The following is a 19308-nucleotide window of genomic DNA, read 5'->3' on the forward strand; positions in this document are numbered from 1 at the left end:
AAGAAAATATAAAGATGACTCCATGATCATACCAAATCGGTCGTTACACAAAATGGAACTTTTCTTCATTACCTAACGAGATGAATTTAAATGATACGATATAATAAAATTTAAATAACAATAAAAACAAAAAATATTTCTAAACAATACAATACAACGAGTAACAACCATCCAAACAAAGGTGTAAGTTACTCAACTAGAGTTATCAAGAAAAAATAAATGAGACTAATTGTATGATACTCAAGTCATTATTTTCACTTTATACTCTACACAGACTAGACTATAGTTAAATGGAAAAAAGGGTGGGAAGAATAAGTAACCTTTGCTAATCACTATGTAATGGTGCAAATAATATAATGTGTACTTTTTGTTGTGCTTATATCATGAAGTTCAGTAGAAGCTGCAAGGTGGTTTCCTCAAAATTTGGACTCATTTGTTACCTATGATGACTTCTGTTACACTTGTGAGTTCTTGAGCTCCATATATATATATAAAAAACTTTGCGAATTTTGGAATGGGCTTCTGTCTTTGCCTTCCTCTATTTTACATGAATTTTGGAGTTTGTCAATTTCAGTCAGGTACTTGGTTAAAATTTGCTGTTGTGATATTACATTACTTGGTTTTGTATATGCAGTTTTTAGAATTTAAAAGTTGATATTAAATTTTAGTTGTTGTGTTACACTTGCCTCGAGCTGAGGGTCCTTAGAAAATAACCTCTCTACCTCCCCGAGGCAGTGGTAAGGTTTGCGTACACTCTACCCTCCCCAGAGTAGGATTTCACAGAGTATATTGTTGTTGTTGTTATTGTTGTGTTACACTTGCATTTGATCCGGTCCGGTATTTGTCATAACTTCTTTAAATCTTAGTTATATATATTCTGGAAAGAAATTGACCTGAATAGAGTAAAATGGATAAAAAGGAATATATAGTCGACCCCAACTAATTCGAGATTGAGGTCTATTTGATAAATTGATAGGATTAGAAATTATCTTTTACTATACTTCCAACCATTAACATACACTTTTGATTGAAGTGAACCAGATGGACTTGTTTGTTGAAGGATATATAAACACAATACTCGAAAAGAGTTAAAGATTTTATCTTCTTCCTAATTGTTTTGCATGCTATGTGAAGCCAGAGAGCTAGGTTGTTAACAGAATGGAGATCAAAGTTCTTCTTGTAGCAATTATGATATGGGAAATAACCCGCGGTTTAGGCTTCAATGTATACGCTGATAATATGGTTAGGATTGACCTAAAAAGGCAATCTTTGGACCTTAATAACATAAGGGATGCAAGAATCTATGTTAAAGATTTGAGAGGTTCCAATAGAAACTTGGATTCTTCCGATGAGCAGATAATTTACCTAAAAACTTATCGAGATGTCCAGTACTTCGCGGAGATTGGTATTGGTTCACCACCTCAACACTTCACTGTTGTGTTTGATACTGGAAGTTCCAATCTTTGGGTTCCATCTTCGAGATGCTTCTTCTCGGTTAGTCTTGTGAAGTAGTTGTGGATTTACTCATTTCAAAACATGAAACTACCTTTTCGAATGATCACTTTCTATGCAGATTGCTTGTTATCTTCGTTCCAGGTACAAATCAAGACTATCAAATACATATACGAAAATTGGTAGCTACTCAATGGACCTCAAAACTTTCATTTTGGTTAAATGCCTCATTGATTTAATAGTTCAAGGGAAATCCTGAACGTGTGCTTTTTATGACAGGGAAATCTTGCAAAATCCCTTTTGGAACTGGATCAGTGCGAGGATTCTTTAGCCAAGACGATACGAAAGTTGGAGGTGCTGTCATAAAGCAACAGGTACCATCTCGTTTCTTTGCAGCTAAAGTTCTAGATATGTTTTCAAGTTACACGTTGAATAAATCTATTTGAACAGGTTTTCACTGAGGTAACTCGAGAGGGATATTTCACATTCTTGAATGCACGATTCGATGGAGTACTAGGACTTGGATTCCAGGGCTCGGATTCAAAGAATGTCACACCAGTATGGTAAGTAATATCTGTTCATATTATAATTTTTGGACATAGTAGCTTATGCTTCCGGACATTAACTTAGTACGACAATTTCAGGCATAACATGTTGCTTCAGAAAATAATTTCAAAGTCAATCTTCTCATTCTGGCTAAATCGAGATCCTACGTCTAGGATAGCTGGTGAAATTCTCTTTGGAGGCATGGATTGGACTCATTTCAGGGGTATACATACATTTGTCCCCGTTGCTAAAAATGGTTATTGGGAGGTAACCTATTGTTCTTGTTTTATAGTATTACTTTATTTGTATCGTCTACTTTCTTCCTGAACAAACTGACCTTTTTCGAACGTTCCAGGTTGAGATAGGGGATCTTTTTATAGGAAACAATTCAACAGGTAATATCACTTACAATTTATATAAATATATATATAATGCATCTTATACATCTCTACTGTAATTTTTGTTCTTTCCCCTCACAGGCCTTTGTGAGGATGGTTGTCCAGCTATTGTGGATACTGGAACATCTTTTATCGCTGGTCCAACTGTATGTATTTAGACCTATCTTCATTTTACTTCTTATTTTCAAGAATCTGTTTCTGCTCAACCAGTTTTACTAACTCCATTTCAGACCATTTTAACTCAAATAAATCATGCGATTGGAGCGGAAGGAATTGTCAGTTCGAAATGCAAAAATGTTGTCTCGGATTATGGGAATTTGATTTGGGAACGCTTGATATCAGGGGTAAGCTCTGTCCACCCAAAAGGACAGGTATTTTAGGTGTGTCTTCTTTTGATCTCATCCTTTTTTTCTCCTGCAGTCACATCCTGATAAAGTTTGCCAGAGAATTGGTGTCTGTACATCTAATCAGACATTAGGTGTAAGGTTAGAATCTTCAGATTCTTTTGTTTCATCTCGACTACTGTCTGATCAAGAACGATGATCTAAACCGTTTGATCTAAATATATTCAGTAATGAACCCCGAAGTTCAAAGTCCCAGAAGCGAGAAAATGATGTTTTTTGCAATTTTTGTGAGATGGTAGTGTTTTGGATACAAGTAGAGATTAGAAAAGAGAGATCACAAGAATTGGCATTTCATTATGCTAATCAGGTAAGATTTTTCTTTAACAGTGTGACAGTTCTGTTATTTCCGAATTCTTCTTAGTTTATAAGCAGATGTTTTCACTAATACATCTAATTTGTGCTGAAGCTATGTGAGAAGCTACCAAATCCTGGGGGGAAATCATTTATCAATTGTGATGTCTTGTCCCTGCCACATATAACATTTACCATTGGGAACAAATCTTTCCCCCTTTCTCCGGATCAGGTTCGTTCTTATCCTAAACTGTTCCTTCCTTGTCAAGATGGTTTTGCAACATAGAGCAGTTAAAGGCATATTTCTGTGTTATTCCACATTAATGTATGATGTTGTGTTAGTTTTAAAAATATCTAAAGTTGTGAAGATGACATAATGAGACGATGGACGATATCAACAAAATAGTGGAGGATAATATAATTTGGAGAAAGAACTCATAAACCTTAGATCAGATTTTATGCCATATGTTAACATACTATAGTTTTGAGGGTCATCAGTTACTTCTTCATAGGCTCTTGGGAGTTCAAGACAGTCTGCTTCGATGAAATTGGTACACTAAACGGACTCTTTTAAATGAATTGTTCTAATTGCAATTTTGAATAAGAATTTATTTCTCTGTTATTTGGGTGAGTATAGAACACCAACATGGGATTGATGCTAAACACAATAAAGCCAACTGCTGGTGAAATACCAAATGACTCCTAGGTGCATAAGAAAAACAATGTTAACTTCTTATTAAACACTAGTTGCTAGTACTTTTTTTCTTTCACTTAATACTATTTTTCTCTGTGAATTTCTATAACAGTATGTTATCAGAGTTGATGACAGCCAAGGTGTTCACTGTCTCAGTGGATTTACAGCGTTAAATGTGCATCCGCGACGTCCCCTCTGGTAAGATTATTGTTAGTTTTCACAAATTAGTATCTGCTTTGATATGCTTTTTCTTAAGCCGAGGGTCTATCGAAAATAACTTCTCTAATTCTCAAGGTAGGGGTAAGGTCTGTTTACTCGGTATATTGTTGTTGATTTTCATATCCCTTGCCACATAACATCCACGTGTATGACATGTTCAATATTCTACTTTTGCAGGGTTCTTGGAGATGCATTCTTGAGAGCCTACCACACAGTTTACGATTTTGACAATTTACAAATTGGATTTGCAGAAAGTGCCTAGATTGGTTTCAAGAGTTATGAGGAAATTTCTCAAAATTTGTTTGGTTTTGCAACTTGGTTTTTCTTTCGAGGTCAGATGAAAGTCTAGTGTTGTGAATAAAACTGCTACTCTACATTTCTACCCTTTGCCCTTTTCTGGACGTGGTGCATAGCAGGAACTTAATGTACTGGACAATCGTTCTTCTTCAGTCATTTGTCAATTTGTATTTCTAATTCAATTTCCTTCGTGTTGATGAACGCTGGACAAAGAAAATTTGTTTTGGTAATATATAATTCAAATTGGCCTTTATTTATTCTTTGGCATGATCAAGACACTAACACGTAACGATATCTTAATAAGTCATTAAAGATAAAGTACACATCTCACACTATAAATATCAAGGACAAGAGAAAATTGTATTGTTTTTTTCAATTTTACCTATACTTTAATAATTATGATTAGAGAGGGGTATGATATGATAAATATCGAATTATCATAATAACTAGAAATTTTCGATATCATAGTTTCAGTATTATAGTATTTGGTGTCGTGTTTGGTATACATTTTAAGTTTTTTTTTTGGTATTTGATATTGTATTTGATTTTTATAAATAATATACTGAATACCATACTGAGGTATCTATTTGCATATATAATTCATACTAGTTTTTGAAAATGTGCGTTGCACGTATATCCTAAAATACTTAATATAAATTTTGAATGATAAATTTTAAATTGTACATTTATTATTGGACTTTCTTTGTGCTATAAAATAAATATAAAAATAAAAAAACATACCAAAAAAAACAATTCGTGTAAGTTGAGATTAGTAAATCTTGCAAACTTGACGCTATATAAACTTTGCTTCGACTCAAACACATGAATATCAAGAAATAAAAAAAGTAAAAAGAAAAGAAAATGATTGAATAGTAATTATTGCAAAGCCTAAAAACGAAAATACAATATCGAGCATGAAAATATTAGACCTAAATATATGGAAGAATAAACTATCAATTATTATGCTTCATGAAGTATTGAAACTGAAGATGATGGAGACAAAGAAGTGAGTTAAAGAATCGGATGAAAGGAGCAAACAAGGGAAAATTATAACACTGCATATGCAAACCAAAAAAACAACAGACATGATTAGCAGATACCTACAGCTTAGATAAATAGCAAATTTATAAGCTCATCAAAATGGATTCAAGGTAATCAATGGTGATGAACCCTTCAGGTTCTGTAATTGTGTCATTTTAATTTACAAAACAATAAAATTGTAATAGTAAGTGTTAAAATTGACAAGATTTTAGATAGTTTTAATGTAGCAACTTGGTAGGTGAAAGTTTGGTAAACTTTGACATCTTGACAAAATGTGATGTCATGAATGACATATAAATAGGTAGCTCTTGATTCATTTAAAACACATCTCAAAAACATTTCCCTCTTGTCTTCTCATATTTTAAGGCATTTGCAAAATACATTAAAAGAGTAGAGAATTAATAGAGCAATTCTCTTAGTTGTATTTGAGATTTCTCTCATTTCTTTGTTAATATAAAGACAGTTACTATTTGATGGACGTAGGATCATTCTGATCCGAACCACTTTAAATGTTGTTATTCTTCCTTATTCTTTATATTTTTACATTTTCGCTGACAGTAAGAATTTTTTTCGGATATATACCTCTTAGAAAGGAGGAAAAAAATATTGATATGCATTAACTTTTAATTTATTAGAAGATAAAATGAGAATGACTTTTAAACTTTCTATAATAAAGTAAAAGGCAAAATAAGAAATGAAGAGATAGAAAACAAATTTAATCCATATTATTCCCTTTTGGGGGGGGGGGGCAGAGGCTATCTCTTAATTAGACCATGACTTTACAAATAATACTTCTAGTTACTTCTTTAATTAGTTAATTGATATTATTATTAAATTTATAAAAATTAGTTTTGGTCATTTAAGTATAAACATTATAGAATAGAAAATGGAATAGAGGTGTAGTAATTGACCCATTAGTTGGAATAGATGTTATTCCAATTGGAAGATGTAGTGGCTAAGGTGCAGCAGTAAATGAAATTTGTATTACTTCTCTAAAATATTGAAAGTTCCATTTCTCAATTACCCGTTCAATGTATGCATACATTTGTTTATCATTTACTGGGATGTAAATTTAATTTTTGAAGAGAACTATAATTAATGATTTATTATTTAAAATTTAATAATTAGTTATTTTATAATATTTGTATTTAGTGTAGAGGCAAAATGATAATCTAACTTTAGAGGTTCACTTTTATAAAATATAATATAATAATGATACATTATTATAGTACTAACAAATATATACACTACTAGTATTAGTACAAAATTAATTCCTTAAATGTTGAAATTTTGACTAATCTATGTTGATTGAAATATCTTTTTGTTTAATTGATTAGCAAAGGAAGTTGCTTGTACTTTCTTGTTTTGACATGTGTATGATGTTAGTATGATATAATTGAGATAATTTTTTAAAAGTCGAAATCATAAGTCTCTATTATAAGAGTATATCCAAATTGAAGTCGAACAAACTATGATTATCGATTTATCGTACCACATAATGTCGTTTTGAACTTAAAATTACCGAACCACACCGAACTGATTTGATATGGTAATGGAATAATATTTTTATAAATCAAAACTATTGAATGAAGTTTCAAATGTTGTATCACATCATACCATATCCACCCCTAAAAATGATGAAAGCAAGATGTGATCATAGTGATATACATGGGTGTTCAAAATCGAACCGTAACTGATAAGTCAATCGCAAAATTGGTTTATTGGCTTATTGGTATTAAATTATTAAATAAACTGTTGGGGAATGAATTAAATTTTTTATAATTAACGGCTTATTGGTGTGGGAGCGAATTATCAAATTTTCTTATCAGATAAACCATTAACCCGTTAAGAATTACCATATGCTTACACTTCTTTTTTGGTCTGTAGCCAATTGACATGAGTCTTTTGCTTGTGTACAATTCTGTAAAAATATGAGTCATCAAATTGAAGTCAACGTATCCTTGACTTTTGCTTGTATGGTATATCTTCTCTTCAATCAGCTCCACCTTTTAAATATCAATTTAAGTTCTTTCTCGTTGTCAAATAGTCTACGAACGTATTATAGGTTATTCGATATATCGCCCAATAACCGTCCTGTCACGCCCCGGAAGGGTACCCTAGACGTAACCGGCACCCGAAGGCCATTTCTGACCTCCAAGCGAACCACTTGGTACAGTCACTCATTCATTCAAGCACATTCTCTTAGCGGAAAACTCAATTAAAGAAATACTTTTTATAATATAAGGGCCCAAGGCCAAGCAATTACAATCAAAAAAAGACAATAGCATAAGACTCTTCAAAATCACAACTCGACCTCTCCACACTCCAGTCTATGAAGCCTCTATTCAAGTCTAAGAGGTGCCAATGACAAGCCCATGGCTACCGACAATCTAAATAAAGAAAAGACAATCAAAAACTGTACAAGAAGGCCCAATATTCTCTCGGAACTAGGAGGACTCACCGACTGGCTGGGAGTGAAAGTGGATCTTCAACGGGGCGCCGGTTGACGATCTCTAGTACCTGTCTCTGCATCACGAAACGATGCAGGCCAAATGGCGTCAGTACATAGAATGTACGAGTATGTAAAATGGCCGAATACAACGAATATCAAGGAAGAATCAATCAACTCGGGAACTCAACTCAAAAGGGATGACAACTCAATCAAATGTCCTAAGTCTAAACAAGGATATGATTTAGACGGGACCAATCATATACAAATCGACTCAATCCGACTCAGAGTACTATCAACACCTATTTGGGAGTTTCTCTTAACCGACAACCATCACTTATGAGCCAGTGAAAGTACAACAAACCGACGTTGTTGCCGCGTCCGTTCATACCTTGCCAGGGCATGGACGAATCAACAAGTCATGGATCCAATCCAACCAGGTCCTATAATGTCAGGACAAATCTCTCGGGGAAGCATCCGACTTTAACGGTTCCATCCCCCCTACGTTTGGCGACGCAGTTATTAGGTTCGAGTATGGACTATACTCTTGCCCAATTCGGTGCTCGATACTTCTCCCAAGACTCAATGCTCATAAAACTCCATCCAATCAACTTAATCAAATCACATCGACAAGTCTCATTACAACCTTGTCAACTCATCAACTCTATCACAATCAAATCTCAATCTCAATGCTCAATCTCAATCATATCTTCAAGGAAGTGTTAAATGCACATATATACATCATCTAGATATAAAATCAATCATTACCTCCATCTATTTGAGAAAAATCTTTGTGACTCATCACATCTTCAAGACTTCAAATCGACATTCTTATAATAGGCAACATTTTTAAGGGATAACATCCTTTATCAACTCTACATAATTAAGAAAACCAACAAGACATATTTAACAACTCATTTCTCCATCATCTCATACTCACATAAGGGCTCATTTTAGGAACCTCTTAGCTCAACAACATTGGCACATTAATAATTAAATAAAATGGAAACAAAACTCATTCAAACGTGTACCATACCAAGAAACTCCATTTTTATGAATATCTAACCTCAAAACAAGAATAGGGCACATGGGTGGACTCAACCCATGTTTTGGATAGCCTTACATACCTTAGTGAAGAGTTGGAGAAAACCTTGAGGTTGGGTCTTCAATGGAGGACTCTAATTTTGAAGCTTCTTGGACTCCTTTTTGGTTAGAAGTGGAGAAGAAGAGAAGAGAGAGAAGCTAGGGCTTTTAGAGAGAGGGAGGGCTGAAGAAATATGGTCCCAAATATCTAAGGTTGTGTATATATAATTTGGGGCAATTCCCAAATTGCCCTTCCTCCAAATTCTGAAAATTAGGCCAAAACGCCCTTGGCGCGATAGTGGCGCGTCGCGCCCTTACAACGCCAAGGCCAATTACGCCTAAAACCTGCACAACTTTTAGTGGCGCGTCGCGCCAGGGACCAAACTACTGAGGCATGTTTCTGGCGCGATAGTGGTGCGTCGCACCCTTACAGCACCAAGCCTATTGTTCTAAATTTTGGGAATTTGGCCTGAAAAACCTTGCACACTTTTTAGTGGTGCGTCGCGCCAAGGACCAAACTACTGAGGCATATTTCTGGCGTGATAGTGGCGCGTCGCGCCCTTACAGCGCCAAGGCCATTTCCCCAGCAGTTGTAGCCCAAGTCAAAATGAAATCCCTGTCGTACTAGTTCGTCTTCGGATCGTCATATCTTTTGACTCTGAACTCCAAAATTTACGTTCTTGGTGGCGTTGGAAAGAAGACTCGACGACCTTTAATTTGATAGGTTGTGGTCCACCCGGATTGACATCTTTCAAAAGAGAGGGTTGTTAAAAGTCGACCCTTACATGAACTCGTCCTAAACTTAGCCACGACGGATCTTTTGGACTTAGCTCGGACCTAGGGGTCCTCAATGACCCCACATCACCTCCAACGCTCTTAAATTTATCAGGGACTCATCTTAACTCAAGCACGTGCTTCGAAATAAATACGATGGGCCCCACACGTGTACAAAGAAGGCCCGAATCTTAGGAAAAAATTTGAGGGGTGTTACACGTCCGATAATTGATAATCTGTTACCGAACCAACTAATATCTTATAAGTTCGCTAGCAGATTAGTAAATTTAAAAATCGATATCCGATAAGCTAAACCGTTAAAGTAAAATTATCTGCCCAATCCGTCCGATAAGTAGCCCTAGTAATAAATTGAGAGTCAAAAACAAAAGAAAAACTACATAATTAGATAGACATATCTACTAAATCACACTATTCTTTAAAATAATTACATAATCTCTCTCTCCTCTCCTCTCCTCTCCTCTCCTCTCCTCTCCTTTCTCTCGCTCGCTCCCCCTCCCCCTCCCAACCCCTCCTCCTCGCTCTCTCCCTCTCTTCCCTCTTACTCTCGCTCTCTCCACTTTTCTCTCTCTCTCTCTCCTCTCTTTCTACTCAATGGTGATGACACGTATAGACATTTAATATGCATATTTTGATATCAGATACATGTATCTATTCATAGATTCATTAGATATTTGATATCAGATATACTGACAAAATTGATATCGAATACACTGATTAAATTAATTTAGTATACGCATTTACATAAAATTGATATTAGATACATAGATACACAAAATTATGAAACTCAAATACATTGTGAAATATAGAGATATTATAAAAATAGATACAAAGAAATAGAGGGACGGGAGAGGTGAGCGAGAGGTGAAAAACGAGATAACTCGAATAAGATAGTGTAACTATTAAAACTATCAAAATACGTTGATTAATTGTTACATACCCATACTATTGTACTCTACTCAAATTGCTCAAAAACAAACAAGGATAATTTAATTTACTAATACTATACTATTTTTGTAAAAGGATGTTGCACAAAGACAGACGGACCAACCGAGATTAGTAGAAAAAGAAGTAAATAAACAAATAACGAATCCAACAAAAACGACGTCGGTTTGCATGGTAGAGATAAGAGAAAAACTAGGCACAACACGTCACCTACCAATCCCCCGCACGCCACCCACCCCTCGCGGCTCTCTCTTACAAAATCTGCCCCAAAATCTCCGAAAACGAATTTTTACAATTCCTCACTGAAAGAACTGAGAATCATCGTCGGCGCCGGAGATGGGAACGAGAACCGGTGACGGAACTAGAAGGTCAAAGGTCTTCGCTTTGGTAGCGATTTTGCTATTCAGTTTCGTGAACGACATATCGGCGTTGTCGGTAACAGTGAACGACGAGGAATGCGTATACGAGTACGTTCTCTATGAAAATGACACGATTTCTGGAAACTTTGTCGTCGTCGATCATGACATCTTCTGGAGCTCCGATCATCCAGGCATCGATTTCATTGTAAGAATTTTTTTTTCTTCTATGCTCAATTGTATGATATTTCAGTATCGATTTACGCATTACCTGTGAGCAATTTTATCGATCCACTTTTTGAAATTTGCTTTTAGATGTGCGTTATTTTTTCTCGTCTCTCTTTAAGATTTTGCTCTTTGCAATTTTGTATAGATTTGATAGATAACAATGATAAGAACTCTTGCATGTATAATTCTTCATAGAAAATGGTTATACTGTTTCTCTTGATAAAATTGCTGTTGAAATTTGTTTATCTGAAAAGGAATTACTCTTAAAATTCATACAAACTTTTTTAAATGTGAATTAAGGTTAAAAACTGAATTTATCTTTTAAGTGAACATCTGTAAGAGAATAGTTTTCTACAAAAATTATTTTCCTTATTCAAGTGTAGTAAAATAGCATATTCCCTCCTTAGTATGATGCTTTAAAAACCTTGAGATGGCCTGAATGGTGTGCTTCAATGACTGGATCTTTAGCTACGTACTACCATCTCTTGTTTTCTAAAGAAATTAGCCACACTTCTGCTTCTCATTATTGTCACTCGCTAATTATCCCACAGTACAAGAAACTACCTTTCAACTATTTTAACTTAGACGAAATAGTGAAAAATCAATCAACCAACCACCCCTCAATTCCATTTCCACAGAGGATTGGCTATATGATCTTCTATATGGATTTCGCTTTTTGGGGTTGATGTCGCTCCAGTACTAATTGATTTTCCCTTTTAAGGCAAATAGTGAAAAATACTGAGAAAATTGTTTTACCTCATTAAAGTTTCATGATTTCCAAATTTCTCCTCTCCTAGCTATGATCTTAACACTGACTAGCTTGATAGTACCTTTGGCTAACCAATGAGCATAGATGATATGCCTGATTCTGAATCCTAAATTCATTACAGAGCTATCTCGTTTGGTACGAGAAGCCAAACAAATTTAAGCTTCAGAGAATTAGCCAAGCACTTGGATTAGCTCTTTCAATCTTCATATAATCTTCTTGTTCAAATCTGTATATAATCTTTTCTGAATGAACCAGCCACTTCCTTCTGTCTATATCAAGTAACAGAATTGACCCTCTTGCCCTTGCTGTTGTAGAGATACCCTTTGTATTCTCATCTTACATGCATCATTTCATTCATCATCTATATATTGGAGCTTCCATTATACTGAGGCATTTTACTCCACAGACTTGATTTTGCTCAACTTGGGGTTTGAGTAGTCCATGTAGTCTCCTGGAGAAATTTCACCAACAGCTTGCTTCAGAGCACCTCTCCTCTGTTATCTTCAATGGCTGAACCTCACTTGACTTGGAGATATCTTATTAAAGTAACTTCTTTCGTTCCGGTTCTTGGCCAGATTCATTGTCATAATGAGAATTCTCATTCATAAACCTAAAATCTCTGTTTCAAATACCACAGACCGCCATTCATAACTTCTAAAACTATCCTTCAATTTATGCATTAGCCTAAAATCTCTGTTTCAAATACCACAGATTGCCATTCATAACTTCTTAAACTATCCTCCAATGATACAACTCTTGCATCCTTCTACCTGTCCTTTTTCCCCCTCTTCTCTTGCATCCATTTTAACATGCATGAATAACCACTAGCTCTTTCCTTTGCAAACTCGCGTTTAATCCCCCATTCTATTCAATCAGCCCTGTCACTGAAGCAGTATTGCGAAGGCTTGCTTAACGCACACTTAAAAGCAAGGTGCAAAATACACTATGTGCCTCGTTTCGCTTAGGTGGTGCATCAGTGCTGGTACCAATGCTAAGCTGTGCACCTCATCCTGATGAGGTCGGTCTGGAAGAGCGTGTCAGTGTCAGTAAACGATAATGTTTATTCTAGTTATGATTTTTTTTTCAATTTTTATGTGATTGGTTTTAAGTTATATTCTTGAACTACATATTTATATTTTATCTTTTCCTTCATGGGCGCCTCTGGGTAAAGTATAAAAGAGATGCTCCATCACCAGAAATTTTGGTCTTTGTTTGGTGGTGATGATGAGTAATCCAGCACATCTTAATGTCAAACTTTTTATTGTACAATAAACAGACTGCTTCCGCCTCTTTGCTATGTCCGTAATTGACATGACTACTAATGGAGTTCACTGAGTAAAGATGTAACTCGTTGTTAGTATGTTCTCATTCGCTTACTTTCTCTGAAACCTCTTGGTGAAAAAGAAATGGTGAATGTTTCTTATCAAGTCTTGTTTCTCTCATGCAGGTGACAGCACCTGGAGAAAATGTTGTACACACAATGAAGGGAACATCTGGGAATAAATTTGAGTTCAAGGCCCCTCGTAGTGGGATGTACAAGTTCTGTTTTAAGAATCCTTATTCAACACCAGAAACTGTCTCTTTCTACATACATATTGGACACATTCCTAGTGAGCATGACCTTGCCAAAGATGGTTAGTCTTATTTGCAGTATTAATGCCTTTTCATTAATATTTTAGAAATATTAATTTCTGCTTTTTACATAAATTTGGTTCCATTAGTAAGATGAGACATAGATTCCTTATATATACCTGTAGCTGTGGAGGCTGTTATGCACTATTTTAGTTGTCTGATATGTTCTTATATGTATTGTTGGGATAGTGGTATATTATTTATTAGTACGTTTCTTGACTGATCTGTTCTTTATGTATTGCTAGGACTAGCTACAGATTATTATGTTTCCTGCACGTCCCTTCTCTTTCTTCATTTAACATTTACTAACCTTTGCCCAGAACATTTGGACCCCATTAATGTCAAAATTGCTGAACTAAGAGAGGCATTGGAGTCAGTTACTTCAGAACAGAAGTACCTTAGAGCACGTGATACCCGTCATCGTCATAGTAAGATTCCATTCCTTTCCCTCAATACGAACTTTATGTTCTCTTATTAGAAACAGATATAACTGGAATGGTTTTCCTTTCTCCTACGATGTGGTTAATGCTTTGCTGGCATTGATAGCAGCTTGTTTATAAAACCTGGATTGGTGGATTTACTTTTAAATGATTTACTGCCACAAGTAGGCAGCTGTTTATTTTACATTTGAACCAACTAATGCTAATTGTTTAAGATGGTTGCCCCAAAAGATGGACCTTGTGGCGTTGTGGTGACTTAACAACAATGGATTTCTTAGTGAGACATATCATTCTCTGAAGACATAATGCAATAACAGACATCAAACTGATTTGAGCTCATTATAGGCTTCATTAAATATTGCAAGGTGTATTCGTGGAGACTTTTAGCTATAATTGTAGTATTTAGACAGGTTAATAGCTTTAAAATGCTACTGCAAGTAAAGTAAATTTCAGCTGCACTCTATGTGTCCTTAATCTAATTCCAAAGTATTTTTGTACTCTTTCCTATGAATCTTCATTTCTTATGAGATATGGAAACACAATGAGAAGTGGAGGCGTAAAATTTTATTCAACACCTTGTCTGCAAATAGTTAAGTGAAGTTCTCTTATTTATACAAACTATCAAAATTTTCCATTGGTACAAAAGCTTTTTGGGGCTATATTCACTTCCTTATTATGATGGACGTAAAATCTCCCTGCAGCTTCTTTCTGTTTGCATTTTAGTCATTGCCGATGAGGTTCTGAGTCTTGAATAAATAAGAGTTATTCCCTCATCATGCCAACTACTGCATGTCTGATGTGTGTTAATCTGGTGCAGCTAACGAGAGCACACGGAATCGTGTTATATTTTACACTATTGGAGAGTATCTGCTGCTTATATTAGCAAGTGGGCTTCAGGTTGTGTACATTAGACGTCTGTTCAGCAAGTCAGTTGGCTATAACCGGGTTTGACAAATTCAGGAAGCAGCTAGTTTTTTTTTTCTTTTTTTTGCCTATGTTATACTGGAACTTAAAAGAGTTATTTTGATTAGCAGTTGAAATTTAGAAAAAAAAAACATATCCTTCTGTAGCATGTGATTCTAAATTATTTGAAAAGGATTTTCTCCATTCTCAAGAGCTGGTTTAACTTTCTGAGATTGATGCATAAAATTGATTATTATTTCAAGGTAGACTGATTTCAGATAGTGATTTATGAAACATCCTCTTGAAAATGAATGTTACTGTCACAGTAACTTGTTCAAAACTGTCATATTATTTGACGAATGGAGTGTTTTCTTTTTCATGTTCCATATTCTTTGGACATAAATTCTATTTACTGGAAATCAATGTTTATAGGGAGAAGGGTTAAATTTACCCCTCAACTTTCGTTTAATAGTTAGATTTTATCTTTCATTTTACTATGTGGCTTTGCAAACTTGTCACCCGTACCTCTAATTTGATGGAAGCCCCAAATCAAATGAAATTATCCGGAAAAAGAAAACCTAGTCTAACCTGCATCCAACCCAACCAAATACACCCCTCTCAATCTAGCCTAATCTGGATCTTGTTTTCCCTCTGCTTCGACCCAGCAATCTCTCTTCTTGAAGAGAATGAAAAATAACTCATCTTCAAGTTCCAAGAAAGTTGGTGTTTCTAAAAAAATTTCTATCTTTTAACTTTTTTTTTGTGTTTTGATTATCATACTATTTTGTTGTTGTTATTGTTTTGTTCTTGTAGACTTTACAATGTTTTTCTTATTAACTGCTATGTTTTCTTCTTTTATCACTTGAGTTTGATACACTTGAGTCGAGAGTCTTTCGGAAACAGCTTCTCTAGCTCTATGAGGTAGTAGTACTCCCACCTTGTGCGATTTCACTGGGTATGTTGTTCTTGTAACTTTTCTTCAATTTTCGGATAATTTCGCTTGATTTGAGGCTTTTCATCAAAAGAGGGGTATGAATGAAAAGTTTGCAGAGGACGGGGACATGATTAGCCTCATAGTATAATGAGTGATAAACTTAACAATTAAACAACAGTTAAAGGGAAATTTTGACCCTTCTCCCCTGTTTATATAATTATATCTTGTCCAGATAGAAAGCCTTGTAACACCAAGATAATAGCAAGTGGCTCCGAACTAGAGTTTGCTTTTTATCTTCCAAAACTTCCAAACTACTTTTCTCAACTTAAATTGTAAGTCCTCTTTTTAACTTTTCAACCACCCAAATATTGTCCAAAGGGTCAAGACAGCCCTAGTACGCCACTTAACAGGGACAAGGGGAGGAAAGAGTCATAGCTAATGAATTATACAATGGATTGGGGTGGACGGTGGTGTATCCTCCGATGTGTATACATGAAATGATGAAAAGTCAAATTCTAAATTTATTTAGGTGACAAGTACAATTGATTGGCGTTGAACGTTTCTACAATCTTTAAAAATTCCTATTACACGTTATGCTTGATTTTCGTGCATATTACAACTCTTTGAGGATTATTTTGACTTCATTTAGTTGAAAAAATCCTATTACATGATCATATTTGTGCAAATGTTTAAGGATAATTTCCATAAATCTCGTAATATTAAGAGCTAATTATATTAATTTCCTATTTTTTTCCAAATTAGAAAAATTCTTTAAGATTTATGAATTTCAGATACATCACTGAATTTTTGGATATATCAACAGACATTCATATACATAGGGCTAGGGCTAGGGGAGGGATGGATCAGAGAAGAGATAGGGCATGTGAGTATATAGGGGAGGGATGTATTCGAAAGAGGGGTGATGTATCAGAAGAGAAGAGAGAGATGTATCTGAGAGGGGAATAATGATGTATCAGCGAGTGAGAATGATATATCTAAGAGGGAATTTTTGCATTTTTTTTAAAGTGATAGAGAAATTTAAAGATTATGATAAAATAAGAGGTATATATAGATAATTTTTTTAATTTAACCCTTCTAACAAAACACTCCATTCTCTTCTAGAATGGTCCACCTCATCCTTTTGGATTGGATAAGTGGGCCACGAAATTGTTGAGCCCACCCACTCATTGTGGCCCTTTTAAAATAATTTGGACTCCACCAAGGTAAAGACATATTTCCTACTTTTTGCGCACGGAATAAGCATCTTGTCCTGATAATTCTTGTAATGTAGCAGTGTTTTCATAAAAAATAAATGAATTTCTTACTATGGAATCAGGAGAGTTTGGTAGCTGATTTGGAGATGAGCTACGCAAATATTCTTTATATAGCTGATTAGAAGGTAAACTCATATATATAATTAACATGGTATGTAACTTGTATTTTGAAAACACGCATAACTAATACATATATAAAGTATAAAGTGATATATATTACTATACATAAAGTAATACATAAACTTTTTCATAATTAATCAACGTATTAATAATACATATACTACTCAAGTAAATTATTAGATGAACCATTATTTTTTGGGTGTGTGATACATTATCAAAAAATATTTATATATAATTTAGATAAGAATTATGAAAGGTGGTGAGTGAGTGGTTGTATTTTCCTTACTTCCACTAAAATGGTCATTTTTTATTAAAAAAATTCCCAAAACTTTAAATCAAGCAAACATAAAAAAAAAATCAAAAAAATGAAAACTTTTTTTTTTTCAAAATTTCCCACACCTCGAAAGAGAAATGGCTCCCCATATTAGGTGCCACGTCACACTTATATTGGTTCTAGGAAATTGAACTTTGAAAAACGAATGTCATTAATATAATCCAAAATTAACATAAATAGTACTTCTCTCATTTAGTGATTTTTCGAGTAATTTTTCATTATTTAAAATAATTAAATTATTTAAAATTCAAGATAGATATTTGAAATTTTTTTATATTTGTCCTTTTATTTATTGAAATTTAATATTTTCTAGGAGATAAATCATACTACTTGCAAAGTTATATTTATAATTTTATAAAAAATAATAGTAAAAAATACAATTTAAATTATTTTTTTTAATATGTGTGCATTACCTCATAAATTTAATTAATATAGAACGGATGGGATATACTAAGATTTTTAATATTTTGTCAGTAACTCTCATGTCTACGTAATTAGTGCTCCTTTGGGGTAAGCTCCTTCATCTGTATAAACTTGAAGTTACGAAAATACCCTTATAATATTTGTTGATAAAGTATTGACTGTTGACTAGTCACATTTTCAACTTCCTTACGTGCTCGTGAGTAGGACATTTTTAAAAAATAATTCCCACTTTTAGGATTAATTATTATAATGTATTAAGGATTACGAGCTCATGGTGGTTCATTCATTTGACCAAAAATTAAGATCACTTTTAATTTTGCAATATTTTTTTTATTAATCACTTCAAATTTAAAGAAAAATTCCTCTTTTTTCTCTTCGATTGACATAGAGTCTTGAATACGCTAGCAATTGACACATAACGAAATGGTTGTCCGGATGAATAAGAATTGAAATATAGCTTGCATTAATCGAAGATACACGAAAGGAAGAATTGTTCTATTTCCAAACTTCACCAAAAAAAAAGATTAACACCGATATTAATGTTGTTGGATTTAATTTTTTTCGACATGCTCATCAAAAAATGGTAATCAAAGAATAATATTCAAATTTAGGATAAACTTTCCAAAATTATCATATTTTGGTTTGAGATTAATAAATATATTATTTAACTAAAGTTATTTAATTTAATCGTATCTGTATAATCGATTGAACTAGTTCAAATAAAACTCAATTTCATAGTAAATTTTAACTTATTATATACTTTTACAACTTAGAAAAACAAAAAGGATAAATGTTAATTGAGTTGGCCATATAAACGGAACTAAAATTTTAAATTGAGGGGGGGGGGGTTGAAAGAGGTTTTTAATATATATATATATATATATATATATATATAATTTTAATTATGTATAAATAGTGTACTCGGTCTTATCTGGCTTCGATAGTTGTAAACCACCAACGGATGTGATGTGGTGCATGGAATTGCTTCTCCATTAATTAAAAATCTCAATTTCGAGCCTTCTATATGAGAAATGAGCACGCCCTCAAATGGATCTATCCAACACAAATTCGAATTAATTAAATTTTAATACAAATATTGAATACCAAATAGGAAATCAAAAAAAAAAATTGACCATATAAATTCTCAGTTTTCTTCTCAAATTTTGAAAAAAAGAAGAGGATTCCCCTTCAAATTTACAAATATCTAGATTATTCCATATTATTCCATTTTTGCTTTCACACTTCTCAGTAGTATCTAACCTCTTTTTAAGTTTCTATTGAGTC

At 34.0% G+C, this 19308-nt stretch overlaps 2 protein-coding genes across 3 annotated transcripts; both read left to right on the forward strand.

The window, feature by feature from the left end:
• Positions 1-491: 491 nt before the first annotated feature.
• LOC129883050 (aspartic proteinase-like) lies at positions 492-4545 on the forward strand. Of its 2 annotated transcripts, none has more exons than XM_055957597.1 (14): positions 492-578; positions 1135-1494; positions 1574-1634; positions 1732-1826; positions 1903-2015; positions 2097-2265; positions 2354-2393; positions 2478-2542; positions 2627-2740; positions 2817-2881; positions 2969-3107; positions 3207-3323; positions 3898-3983; positions 4182-4545. In XM_055957597.1, the coding sequence occupies exons 2-14, from the start codon at positions 1159-1161 to the stop codon at positions 4264-4266; spliced, it is 1485 nt and encodes a 494-aa protein (XP_055813572.1). In that variant the 5' UTR covers positions 492-578; positions 1135-1158; the 3' UTR covers positions 4267-4545. The 2 variants fall into 2 exon arrangements, with proteins under 2 accessions (XP_055813572.1, XP_055813573.1); XM_055957598.1 differs by having other exon boundaries at positions 499-578; positions 1139-1494.
• Positions 4546-10808: 6263 nt separating this feature from the next.
• Positions 10809-15150, forward strand: LOC129883051 (transmembrane emp24 domain-containing protein p24beta3). Its single transcript, XM_055957599.1, has 4 exons — positions 10809-11175; positions 13412-13598; positions 13917-14024; positions 14854-15150. The coding sequence occupies exons 1-4, from the start codon at positions 10948-10950 to the stop codon at positions 14985-14987; spliced, it is 657 nt and encodes a 218-aa protein (XP_055813574.1). The 5' UTR covers positions 10809-10947; the 3' UTR covers positions 14988-15150.
• Positions 15151-19308: the final 4158 nt, after the last annotated feature.

Source organism: Solanum dulcamara, chromosome 3, assembly GCF_947179165.1.
Source record: "Solanum dulcamara chromosome 3, daSolDulc1.2, whole genome shotgun sequence".
In the NCBI taxonomy this organism is placed as follows: Eukaryota; Viridiplantae; Streptophyta; class Magnoliopsida; order Solanales; family Solanaceae; genus Solanum; species Solanum dulcamara.